The following is a 13,932-nucleotide window of genomic DNA, read 5'->3' on the forward strand; positions in this document are numbered from 1 at the left end:
AGAATTTCACAGTCAGCTTTTCCTGATCTTAAAAATTTATGGAAAGTCCTTAAAACTTTTGGAAAAGTCAAGGAAATTGTTAGAATAATGTTCCCTGTTGTTTTCTACTGTAAATGATGCAGTCTAGCTGCGTAGGGACTGCTACAAACATGACTTCTTACAGAATACAGTTTTCATATATACACACTCATACTCCAATTTTTGTTAAAGACCGCATACAAAGAACAGATCTGTAATAAAAGGAATAAGGCAAAAACTGAAAGCACGAGGAAGTACAGGGGGACTTGATCCAGGAGAAGAGAAAGAAAAGGAGAGGGAGAGCGACAGATGGCGGGCAGTAGATTAGCCCTCCCTTGCTGTTCTCTGCCCTTGTGAGAGCATCGATTAGACCACATTCACAAAACCTACACACTAGCACTCTCACTCTGTTACCCTTCGCCCCTCTCATTCTTTCTCTCTTTATCTCACTCATGCTCTATATCATGTGCTCATTTCAGCAGACAAGTCAGCGATCAGTCGATTAGCTTCCTAAAAATCTCTTGTCAGTCTCTACTGCCCCAGTTCCAGCCCTCACTCTGACTCTAGTTCTTATTTTCTGGGACATCAGAGCTGTCCTGCTGCCAAAATCCATGATCACTTCCTGTCAACCGAAGTCGGACGAGGAAATGCTTGTGTCTGTGGGTTACCGGGGCAGGAAGTGTTGAGCAGAAAGATTGGAATTTCTTTGCTCCTTTTCCTCCTCCGACTACATCATGTGAGTCTGACTGGCTGATGAGAGAGGGAGATATGGAGGAAGCAGGTGTTCAGCATGCCAATGATGAAGGGAATGTGAAAGCTACAGAAGCAACTCGATAGTCTGATTCACAGTGTCCCCAACTAAGATGCATGAAAATAAATTCAGTGTTGTATTTGATGTTTAAGTTACATATATTCATATCAGTTGTCTTAAAGTAAATGTGTAAAATGTAGTCCTCATAGTAGTGCATATAATGAGATTTTGATTATATATGCTCTGTACTGAAGCAACAGGTCACACTTTTCATCCCATAGCAAAAAAATGTTTTATATCTAATCAAGGCAGTTGTGTGGTGGCTATGTTTTAGCAGGAGGAAACAGCTGTGAATTGTCAAATTGTACCAACCACTTAATAGATAACAGATTTTTTTTTTTTTATTCTTGCTGGTCAGTGAAGCATATCTAACAGCCATTTTTTATATTTTACCAACATTTGGCTAGTGGGTGGTTCTAATTTTGTACCCTGCCAGCATGGTACAAGTTACTGGTCTTTTGTCAACAAGGAGCCCATATATGGTACATTTAGTCTGTGGACAAGTAGTCCTGGAAATATACCATGTTGTTACCCACCACAAGCCTCCCCACAACCAAACAATATTTAAAAAAAACCCACGGTGTTACAGATAGGACGATGTTGATATTTTATCAATATCAATACGAGATATATGACTCAACAATATTATAGAATACTGTGTATCCTTTAAACAAAGCTGTTCAAAAGAGGCTGAGTCATGCTTTTTGACCCCATGGTAGTTTGGGGTATGACAATGACAAGGCTATTGAGCCTTTCGGCAACTACAGATGTTCATCTGTTCACGTTTTTCCCCTACCTTTTTTTTTCTTCTTAGGATACATTTTTGGGCTTTTTAGCCTTTAATTGATAGGACAAACTAAGCGTGAAAGGGGGAGAGAGGGGGGGTGACATGCAGCTAAGGGCTGAGGCTGGAATCAGACCCACAGCCACTGTGACGAAGACTCAGCCTCTGTACATGTGGCGCCCGCTCTACCAACTGTCCTACTGGGCCACCTCATTTTGATGGTCATTAAGTCTCTTCTGCTGTATCATATTATCCATACTCTTATCATGATAGCTGACCAGCAGATGGAGACATGAAATATAATGCATTTCAGTGTATGCAATATTCATTCATTGTGCAAAATAATAAAAAAAAAAATTAGTTGGCCGATTCAGATATTTCCTTTTAAAGCCAACATCTGCCGATACTGATGACATGCTGATATTATCGTGCTTCTTATTGTGATATTTGTTTTTCTCCATATTACCCAGCCCTAGTTACAGAAACTAGGTCTAACTATGTCACAAAAAATACAAAAAGGACAATAAATCAGCTCTCTAGCTGAATATCTACCTCATCTAACCGCACTACTCCAATCTTTATTGCAGTAAACTAAAAAAATGGAAACACAGACACCTTCACCCTTGCACTAAATCCACATGTAACAGCAGCTGCATTCCCACACTTGCTTTGCATGTGCTTGACTCAACAGGAGTGGGTTTAAAGCAGACTGTGAAAGGTGTGGCCATTGGTGACAGGAAGGCAGGTTGGAAATCATTGAGACCAGAGCTTGGCTGGCAGTATCTCAACAGCTATTGGATGAATTTCCAACAATTTTGTAAGGACGTTCAAAGTAACCAGAGGATGAATCCCACTGACTCTGGCGATCACTGGACCTTTAAAATTTGTGGTCGCAGAGGATAAATTGTTATCATTTTGTTGATCCTGTGATGTTTCTCCTAATGCCATCATCAGGACAAAATGTTAGCATGCCACCACATTGACATAAAATGGTTCATATGGTAAACATTTTTTGCTGTATTCGCATGCTCCTCTGATGGTCCCATTTCCCGAGTTGAAAAGTCATTCTTCAGACTTTGGTGTGTTCATGGGCTTTAAAATTAACATGAACAAAAAAAACATTTACTTTTATTCGACATGTTTCTGCATATATGACGTCAACTCATTAGATAGTGTAAAAACATTTTTCCAGACTTTCTAAGTTGTTTGTCCTACTTAAGGAAGCGTTCACAAGAATTTTCTCAGTTGGCAACTCATTTTTCTGATTATTCTGACACCACAGGGATGCAGGGTAATTAACATCACTGCTGGCATTATATTTTGAGCCATGTTAGCATGCTGACGTTAGCATTTAGTTTTAAGCACAGCTGCAGTGAGCCAAAGGATGAACATTAATGCAGCATCTGTATACTGCAAACCCATCAAACTTGCACAAAGAACTGATGTCTCATCACCAGGACACTACCGGTATTTTGTCCAGTGACTGAAACAACCTTCGTAGCTGCTGCAAGAGCCTAAATCTGGTCCAACACAGTATTGAACAGGGGTTATATTTTGGTAAATATCGTCGTTATGAAGATTTATTTGCCTAGCTTGTGTAGTATTGGTGTCCGGCCACTACAGTGATCAGTGTGGATAGTATTGGAGCATGTCCCAGTAGTTTAAAAGCTTTGGGACATGGCCAGACGTCCTGACTGAAGAGAACAGGAGGAGCCCTGTTTGACTGTGCTGACTGACCAGAATCTCTCCCCCGCTGCCTTTTTTCTCTCCCTCCTCTCAGTGACACCACTGTCCTGTTTTAGCTGCAGTATTGACTGATGACTGGGCTGTGACTGTGTGTTTTGCAGATGGCTGCGAGCAGTAGCTGAGGACGCCACCGGGAGTTCCCCCTCTCTGCCTCTGCCACCTGCAAATATGAATGGTAAGACCACTGCAGTGTGTGTGTGCGCGCGAGTAGGTGGAGGAAGGGGGAGGACCAGACATGAACAGGAGCATGTTTTTTTTGGCTCTGCAGATCTGCTGTGGCCAACACAGTGTTGTTTCTAGTAATAATTCCCAGTTCGATGCTTGTGTGTGGCTGCGTATATATCTGTCTGAATACAGTTGTAATCATTTGTGTCTTACTGTGTCTTACTGTTAGTATGAGTGAGGGCTTAATTTTCAAATCCCCACTGTCCCTTCTTGACCAGCTTACTTTGAGTCCTAATTTTAGTCAATTTGTTGTGCTCTGTGGTCATTACAAATTCAATCACTTTCCATATTGTGACACCATATTTAGGGTGTCCGCCACAGGACTAAAGTTACAGGAGCTGTGTGTATTTTGTTGATGAAGTGAACTGTCCATTCACTGTGTCTGCTGACTGACTTTAAACACTGATGTGTAGTCAGCCTCTGTGAGAGTGCTGTTGTGCCCTCCAGTTTGAACAAAGTGACACAGTAACAGTGCACTTCATTATCACTTTGTCAATATCAATGCATTCTCGACTCCCGGCTGCCACTGAGGCTGGTGTTTGAGTGTGCGTGCAACTGTCTTCCTTCCTGTTTCTTTGCAACTCATAAAACGGTTCCAGACTTTTTTGTAACCACACAAAGTCTATGCTCATTTGCTTTGCTCAGAGTGTTGTCTGTGTGTAATTTACACTTGTGTGATTTATTTAAACAGTGAGAAAGTGAAACAGCCGTGGGCTTTTTTGAAGAAGCAGTTTTGCTGAGTAAGACTCAGAAATCCCTCAAATCCAACACATTTATCAATATAAAAAGGTTAATTTTCATGCTTCCGGTTGACGACAGCCATGGCCAGAGTCATAATTCGTTTGGGTTGTATATACACTGGATTGTTTTTAATAACTTTAAAGTACTTGAAATGTGCATTGTGCAGCTGTATCATCCAAGTTAATACAAGTACTGGATGGAAACTTGGTATGGGCAGATAGTCAGTATCAAATGACTCTGATCAGGATCATGGGCAAAAAAACTTGATTGGGACATCTGTAACCAACCAGACCTTGAAGGAATTTCTTCAATTTGGCGCAAATGTCAACTTTGACTCAGCAATGAAGTTGTTTGATTTTGTTGTACAAAGTTCATTATGACCTCAGAAAACATGTTTTTGTACAAAACTCAAGAATTCATATGTTAATTAAGACAAAACTTCACACAGATATCTAATAGGATAACATGGTGAAATAATGACATTTTATTAACAAAAGTTCAAGGTTCAACTTCATTGTGACATCATAATGTTATGCAAAAAGACGTTTCTATAAAATGCCGTAACAGAAGGAGAAACGTTTGGTCAGATATTAAAGTGACATTAATCTTTGGTGTACACCGTGAAACTGCTTATTGTAAATATTTGCTGTGTCGCTGCGTTGTGAATCATCCACATTTTGCCAAAATACACGTAAAAGTTTTTATTTGATCATTTAATTCCTTCAAAGTCTTCACTACATATTGTATATTGGACAGACATAGATGTAAACAGCAACTTGACTGTTTGGCAGAGGCATACAACCATTATGTATGTAATTTTAGAAGAGACCTGTGATGACTGGGTTCATATTCATCTAGAAGATAATGGCTATATTTCCTGATTGGTGCTTTACACTTTGGAATTTCTTTTTTCTCTCTTCAGGTAGTCCAAGTATATGGGCGGTCACTCCAGAGGAGAGGGTCAAACATGATCAGAAGTTTGACACCCTCTCCCCATCAATGGGCTATGTCTCAGGTACACACACACAAGCATCACCGCACAGACTGTTGGTGCATCACACTCAGAGTGATTTACCTGCCAGTACATTTCACCAGGACACGTCCCTCAGCCATGAGATGTGTAAAGCAGTGATTTTTTAAAGCCACAGTAAAACACAGGCACTTGCAAATATGAGTAGCTTTGAAATGCACACAAATGTTGTTGACATTCTCAGGTGACCAGGCAAACATACACACTCATGTAGGCATAGAAATACCGTAGATACTAATGAACTTCATGCAGACACATTATTCGATTTGCATGCAGGAGAATCTCTATTTTCTTGTGTCTTACCTTTGTCTCTTTTTGTAGGGGAACAGGCTAGGAAGTTTTTCCTCCAGTCGGGGCTGCCTGCATCAGTTTTGGCTGAGATTTGGTGAGAATCACTTTGACACTCACACACTCAGATTTTTAAGTAGGGTAAAACATTATTGGGAAAAAATATAATTGCAATGATTTTAGACCAATATTATAATTGCCATTCAGTATGTAAGTTCCTTATTACCTTTTATACACTATACACTATTATACAATATTGGATACAGTCAACACACACTGCTCTTTCATCCAGGCTGTCATCATGAAATGAGATAAACAGATGCATGAACTGATACAAATGACTTATCTTTATTTAACTACTGAATTGTAAAAACCCTCAATCACAGAAGAATATTCTAACTTGTAACTTCAAGCCTGTAATAACAAGTTGTTTTCTTTATCTACCTCTATTTGCATATGTCATGTGGAGCGTAGGGCAGCGTGTGCATGTGAAGCTTACATTGTCAGTTATATCCGACCCGGTTGTTGTTTCGATTAACCAAAACTTTTGTGATTGCATTGTATTGCATTGCAGTGTCAGATTAAATGTGATTTATCACTGGAATTTATCACGAGACAAAAGATTTGAGCAGTCTTTAATGACTATATCTGTTTCCGTCTGTCTCTTAGGTCTCTGGCTGACATGAATAAAGATGGGAAGATGGACAGGTTGGAGTTTTCCATCGCTATGAAGCTCATAAAGCTAAAACTCCAGGGTACACAGCTTCCCTCATTACTGCCAGTCATCATGAAGCAGCCTCCAGTGCCTGCTCCCAGCCTCAGTAACCCAACCTCATCCTTGAGCAACCCAGCCTATGGTACAGTAATATTATTATACACTGCAGGTGGATGTTCATTAGCAAGGAACTCTCCATGGTGTGAAATGTGTCTTTTGGCTCAGCAGCCCAACACATTAAAAAGTGTTTAGGTTAAAACATGGAAATGCAATTTTAAAAAAACTAATTTGGGGATTTTAACTACTATTGAAAAGCATATGTAAAATGTGTCTGACTGGTCACCTTATATGTTTGTGCACATTCATTCTGACTGCTGTGTCATCTAACTGGTATATCTATTGTGCATGTGTGTCTTAGGTATGGCTTCTGTGCCTAACATGTCCATGATGCCCGGGACAAACCTCACCATGTTGACCCCTATCTCTATGGCAACCTCTGGACTCTCATCCTTGACACCAATGACAGGCCTTACCCCTTTGGTTCCTACAGCAACAGGCATGAGCCCTCTAATGGTCTCCACTCTCCCAAACGGCTCCATTTACCAACCAATTCCAGCCGGATTGGCCACTGGTACAGATGATTTAAATTTCCACCTTTTATTCATGTATTTACTCAGAAACTGTATTTACTACTTTACTTGCATAAAGGCAGCAACTACTTTTTTCACTATTAATGGATCAGTTGTTCCATGTATAAAATGTCAAATAATTGTAAAATGCACATCACAATTTCCCAGAACCCAAAGTGACATCTTCATATTGTTGTTTTTTTCCCAACCAACAGTCCCAAACCCAAAGAGCATTTTTATGCCAGGTATTATGAACATGCATCTTGAGTCATCCAATCACAAGTGGACAGTGCAAAATACAAGTGTAAACAACCACCAAGACGCATTGTGATGCAATCACTCAAACCACTTGCTTAGGTAGTCTGGGATGCATTTCACCACATATGTTTTGATGTGTAAACTCTAAAGCATCCTGATGCGTCCCTGACGAGGACTAAGTCAATAATGCAGGACATGTTGGTTGTTTGCTAATGCTCTGTAACCTGCCTGTTTCTTGATGAGATGGATAAAGTGTTGCATGACCATCCAGAGTTTTGCTTGGTGGAAGGAGAAGTATTGATTTATAGTGACAGCAGTAACTCCAGTTGTACTGATACAACTACTAATGTGCTAATAAGCATGCAAGTGAGAGAGTGGGAGCCATAAGGGACCTGGACCCTTTGACCCTCTAGTGAAGTGACGTAGGCATTAATGAAATCTGAACACAAGCGGTTAGCTGGAGACACATTATAGACACAGATGTGAATGCAATGTGTCTTGGCTGTTCATTTGGGTTTGGATCACTGAAACACATGTCTATTCCAGGTCTAAATAGGCTCAAAGATTCTTTATTTACTAACAAAAATGAAAAGAAGAATTATCGAATTCTCACATTTACATTTTTCACATTTTTGCTTGAAAAAAAACTGAAACCATTATTGGTTATGGTTGGGGATTAGTTTTCTTTCCATTGACTAATCGATTAATCAACTAATTGTGGCAGCTCTAATTGCAAAGTGCTTTTTTCCCTCACAGTCCCCTACTTTGAGAGTGAATATTGTCTGTGTCTACAGCAGAATGTAGATGATAATATATTTTTGAGGGGAAAAAGAGGGCAAGGGAGAGTCAGATCTCTCTGTCTCATCTCCATACAAATAGCTTCCCTGACCTTGGAAAGCTCTGCTGGATGACAGTATATCACTGACCCACTGATAGGTTGTCCTCTCCTTCCTCCCTTTCTGATAATAAATAAAATGTCTTTATGTAGGAGATGGAGAGGGGGATGTCATCAAGATTTTCTGGTTGTGGTTAATGGCCACAATATCATCATGAAATTACAGATAATGATATGAAAGTATGTGATTGTTTGCTTTGTGTTGTCAGGCCTACCTCTCTCTGCATCCCCCTACTCTACGCTCGGACGTTCTTCTTCTCCTGCTGGAATGAACAAAGCCTCTTCGCTGCTGGACCTAGCATCCACCAGGTAACTCACACAAAAACTCACTTTCCCCTTTTGCACAATCAGTGCCTCATTCATCTTGTCTGTCTTTTTGGAAAGCAACAAAACACACCGAACCTCCTGAAGTTTGGTGCATTCAGCTTGTGTTTTTGTGTCACTTCATTTGTCTTTCAGCTCCGCTTCCTCGTCCCCCTCTGTGATGTCCCCCATGGTCACTGCTCCCAGCGACTGGGCTGTGCCACACGCCTCCAGACTTAAATATAGACAGCAGTTCAACAGCTTGGACAAACAAATGACAGGATACCTCACTGGTACGAAGTGTGTGCGTGTGTGTGTGTGTGTGTGTGTGTGTGTGTGTATATATATATATATATGTACTCCATGTGAACAGTGTGGTGGTTACATAAACAGACTATGGCTGGTATGCAGGCGTGGAGGAATCATGAACAATTGATGATATAGCAGTTGACTCCCTCTTACTTTCTGTGTGTCAAGCCTTTGCTAACTTTAAGGAAGAGGAGGCTGTGGCTGCCACAGATGTGGGTGTGTTCAGACACAGCAGCAGTTTCTCAACACACACACACACGCATGCGCACACACACACAGAGAGTCAAGTATGCATTTGCCTTTTCTGTTACTGCAAGCCTTGCTGGACCTGTTCTTTTGAAACCGCCACGATGCATGCACACACACTCACTTCAGCCACACTTGCAGATGATTTAATCACAGAATGAGTTTGCACATTATGTGCAGTCCAACATTGAAAAAGGGATGATATTGTAGGGTTGACTACTTACAGTATATTTGACGTGAATATCATCACTAGGTGGGTAAAGGTAAATAATAGAACACCACAGTCTGGTTAGTTCAGAAAATTGCACTTTACTGTAATGTAGCCTTAAAAACCAGTTAAAGACAACACTTACAACATTAGGATATATCCAAAATCTAAGACAAGATCTAGTCTCATATCATGATATCAATAAAATACTGATATGTTGACCAGCCCTAGTCCATCACAATAAGTAACTTACATGAATAGCTTTTATCAGTTATTTGAGCTCGTAGATTATAGCAAAACAAACGAGCTATCTGTTGATTAAGTGTGAAACTGTTTTAAAAAGGCAAAATATTTTTCATACTGTCACAGTCCTTTGATCATCATCTCTAATATCCGTGTTGATGAATGGGGGTTAAAAAGATTCAGAGTAACTATTGCATCTTGAGAGTTGTTTACATTTTTTATTTAAACAGGGAGAGAACCTGGAATCAGTTTAAGGGCTCATTTACACTCCCTTTACGTACTCCAGTGGTACTGCTCCGTTTTTCCGTATCCATTAGCTTTCAGAAAACATGCACAAATATAGACGAGAAAGCTCTATTCATACCCATATACGTATGTAAAGTTTAGCAGAAATGAGCTCTTGGAAACCAGTTGTGATGGTGCACAGGACTTCTCTCTTTGTTCACTTGCCACATTTTAGTTTAATGAGTAAAGGCACACGTATTGTACAGGTCCTTACACACACCCATGACCTTTTCCCTCCTCAACCACACCCACACATCTGTGCTGTACAGGTGTTCTGATGTTTGTCACTCTTGTTGCCAGGTCAGCAGGTGAGAGGTGCCATGGCGACCACGATGCTGACTCAGACACAGCTGGCTTCCATCTGGTGAGAACATCTGTGTTCATGTCCCAGTTTGTTACAGTGTTGTGTTCAAGAGCCAAAGTTGGTTTTGGCAGCCAGACAAAAGAAACTTCATTCCACTGTAGCTGGTATGACATTACACCATTGTTTGAAAGAAAGGAAATAAATAACTTGTAAAATCTGGTTAAACTTTAAATTATATTACCGTACCTCTAGTGTGATTTTTAGGGGGGTGCAAAGCTGTAGTTCATAGCTTTTATAGAAAATGTATATTTTTTTGATATTTGCTAAAACTGTCACTGTATTCACACAGCACTTAACTAAACAGATAATTAAAAAAAACCAAACAGTTACACTCCTCTGTCTACTCTGTTGCCTCGTAGTGCTTCTAATGGCCTTCTCTGAATGAAAACAAACAATCAGAGCTTTTAACAGCAGAGATTCTATCTCTTGGAGGCATTATATGGGGACAAGGGTCATGGTTTTTTATCACAAAATATCTCCCTCATGTTCCTTTTTCAGAATACAGCGACAATTTCAGCAGATGTGATCAGATGTGAACAGCTATAGCTTTAACTCCCCAAATCCTCCCGTATGTTCATAAATGATCCCTATAACTTGTGCCTCAACTTATAGACTGGACATGTCAATGTAGATCAGAATCCATAAGTAGCTGAGAACTATAGCCGCTGACCTTAACTAGCAGTTCAACTTAACATAAATGTGATGAAAACAGCTGATCGGCAGAAAGGTGCAAATCTTTCTATTAATCTCATACTCAGAGGCTGTTTTAAGGATGTATGCTGTGTAGTTCACATCATGCACACCCATAGGTCAGTCTCTGCGGCTGGACAGCTGAACTGACAAACACGGAGACTGCCAGTCGTTGAGATAACGTTACAGGACTGTAAATAATTGGCTAGCAACAGCAGAGGGAGACTCCTTGGATAAATAACATATTTTCACATCTAAATTGGCGAATCAAGGGCTTATTTCGAACAAACTAGAGTAAGTAGCACACAAATCACACAAATCGCATCCTTTACTGTAGATATCATCCAAGCTCACTATTGCATTGATGGTATGAAATCATGCATAAACCTTGTTCCTCCAATCTGCCACTCACCTGCAGGACTTTAGCTGATGTGGATAAAGATGGCAAGCTAAAAGCTGAGGAGTTTATTCTGGCAATGCATCTGGTGGACATGGCAAAGATGGGACAACCACTGCCGCTGACACTGCCAACTGAACTGGTACCACCCTCACTAAGGTATGTGCACACATATGACACAATTCAACAAAAACATTGCAAATACCCTGAACAGCAGATATAAGCGTTTTCAATATTTAAGTACATTAAACATGGACTACATTAATGTTTGTCTAATATTTTGATTGTATGCATTCCAACAAGTTATTTTAAATCTATGCTCCAGGACTGCAGTGAATGGATCCAGCTCTTCTTCCTATGCTGCGCTAATTGATGACTTGGACATAGAACCTCCACAGAAAGCCAAAACCAACAGTCAGTACTCACACCACCAACCCTAAACGCATAGTGTAACTGTGTTATGTTAAGTATCATTCTCTATGTTCTCCATTATTAAGATAATCCATTTCTCAATGATGCCAAGTAACCAGATAAGATCAATGGCTGTGGTCAGACTTGCTTTTTATTTTTGTACATACACTGATGAGTTATAATTGAATATAACATACATATTGTTGTAACAAAAACAGTGGCCACTCGCAGCAACCTAAACTGTAGCAGCTAAAAGCTGTTTTAAATCCTTAAATTTCCTAAAAATCAATTAAATTCATGAATGTTTCTATTTTAACTGTTTATGGTCCTCCTATTCAATCACGTTAGTTCAAATAATAAGTAATTAGTCAAACAAGTTATCAACATTTTCTAAATTAAAAAAAATAAAATAAAGTTTGTGTATCTATTGCGTTGTCCTGCAGTCACATTTGCAATTTAAATACTTTTAAAAAAGTTTGGGTTCATTTAGTGTTCAAACCGAATAAAGATTAAAATAAGTTATCTAAATTCTTTATTCATTCAGAGAAAATAGATATTCTGAGTTCGATTTAAATACTTACTCCCAGTAGAGTTGGGTCGATTTCCAAGTATTGCCAGTCTGGTGTACGAGCTTAAACCGGCTGAACTGGCATTTGTAATTATGACACTAATTTAAAAGTTCACAACATCAGCAACCTGTGGCTCCTGGTGGTAAACTTCGGTATACCGGTCTGGTCCAACGTTTGGCTTAATATCAAACTGGTTTGAAATTTTTCCAATGAACCCAACTCCCAATCATCATAACATGTACACCAACACCGACTTCATGAGAACTTTTGTTTGTCTTCTTCAGTGACGTTTGAGGATAAATTCAAAGCTAATCTGGAGCGAGGGAACGCAGAACTGGAGAAAAGACGACAGGCACTGCTGGAGGCGGAGAGGAGAGAGAGGGAGCGGCAAGCTCAGAAGGAGAGAGAGGAGCGAGAGAAGAGAGAGAGGGAGGCTCGGGAGGCCGAGGAGAGGAGGAGGAAAGAGGAGGAGAGGAGGCTGGAGCGACAGAGGGAGCTGGAGAGGCAGAAGGAAGAGGAGCGACAGAAAGAGATCGAGAGAAAAGAGGTACTGTGGATGCTGTATTTTCGTGTATGATTGGTTCCGTCTTTATATTTACAGCAGAGAGTCGTGTCTTTAACGTCAGTGTCCTGTATGGGTTCATTCCAGGCTGCACAGCGGGAACTGGAGCGTCAGAGGAAGGAGGAGTGGGAGAGGAGGCGGCGAGGAGAGCTCCAGATAAAGAGGGAGCAGGAGCAGGATGATATCATCAGATTGAAAGCAAAGAAAAGGAGTCTTGAGATGGAGCTGGAGGCCGTGGTGAGTGGTGGAGAGAGATTGTAGGTGTATTTCGGTGCAACATATCACATACAGCTGTACTGCAGGCTTTCACCCATCAAAAACACATTAAGGAGAGTTTGTAAAGTTTCTGTCATACTCTCTCTCTCTCTCTCACTGTGTTTCTCACTACCTCAGGGAGACAAGCATCGTCAGATCTCAGACCGACTACGGGACTTTCAGAATAAGAAAAAGCATCAGAAGACTGAGCTGGATCTGACCAAACACAGGAAAGAGACACGCCAGCAGGACATTAACAACTTGCAGAATCAGCTAGAGGTGTGTGTCCTGTGTTTCTGAGTTGTTTATGATGCTTATTAATGGTTTTAACATTTTTTGTTATCTGTGATGCATGGGTCGGATCATTGCTTTCTCGAGAGACAAACCAGTGGAGTGATGCAGAAATAAGTTTGTATGTTTGCACTCCTGGTTCTGTCGTCTCAGAATCAATCGGTTTTTTGAATGGGTTCTGGGGTAAATGCCTGAAATAAAGTCTGGTGTTAACACAAGCTTAAGAGACTTTCAGATTTTGTTCTACAACATCAAATCCATCAGTAAATAGCCCACTCAAATTTTGAATCTTTAATGTGTTTTAAAAAAGGCATTTGCTAACAAGTGGCTAAAAGAGACTACAGAACGTCATCATGCTGAACACAGCTTTATAGCCTCATTGTCGGGTTGACGTTAAATCTTAAGTCTTAAATCTTGAAAGTCGTGTTAATTTGTGTGGGTTATCTCTTTGAATTTGTAAGTATTCGAATGTTTTTTTTTGCCACAGAGCTTGTTTTCAATAATAATCCAAAATTCAAAGAAAAAATCCTGTAGGCTTTTTGACAAGGGATCCAGGGCAATACCAACTTGAAAATAATGTCATACCTGCACAACTCTATAATCTTTTTCCAAATGTTTTCCTTCAGTAATGAATTGATGTTGTTTTTAATGCTTTTCCT

General features: G+C 40.2%; 1 protein-coding gene across 1 annotated transcript in view; it reads left to right on the forward strand.

The window, feature by feature from the left end:
- The window catches only part of LOC121950508 (intersectin-2-like), a 38,927-nt gene that overhangs the window by 5,755 nt on the left and 19,240 nt on the right, over positions 1–13,932 (forward strand). The window contains 13 exon segments of the mRNA XM_042496566.1: positions 3,461–3,534; positions 5,248–5,340; positions 5,677–5,740; positions 6,313–6,500; positions 6,777–6,989; positions 8,350–8,449; positions 8,600–8,736; positions 10,035–10,098; positions 11,207–11,344; positions 11,511–11,599; positions 12,450–12,712; positions 12,815–12,964; positions 13,121–13,261. Coding sequence (XP_042352500.1) covers positions 3,528–3,534; positions 5,248–5,340; positions 5,677–5,740; positions 6,313–6,500; positions 6,777–6,989; positions 8,350–8,449; positions 8,600–8,736; positions 10,035–10,098; positions 11,207–11,344; positions 11,511–11,599; positions 12,450–12,712; positions 12,815–12,964; positions 13,121–13,261 — 1,647 coding nt within the window. The 5' untranslated portion in view covers positions 3,461–3,527.

Source organism: Plectropomus leopardus, chromosome 1 (assembly GCF_008729295.1).
Source record: "Plectropomus leopardus isolate mb chromosome 1, YSFRI_Pleo_2.0, whole genome shotgun sequence".
NCBI classification, from domain to species: domain Eukaryota; kingdom Metazoa; phylum Chordata; class Actinopteri; order Perciformes; family Serranidae; genus Plectropomus; species Plectropomus leopardus.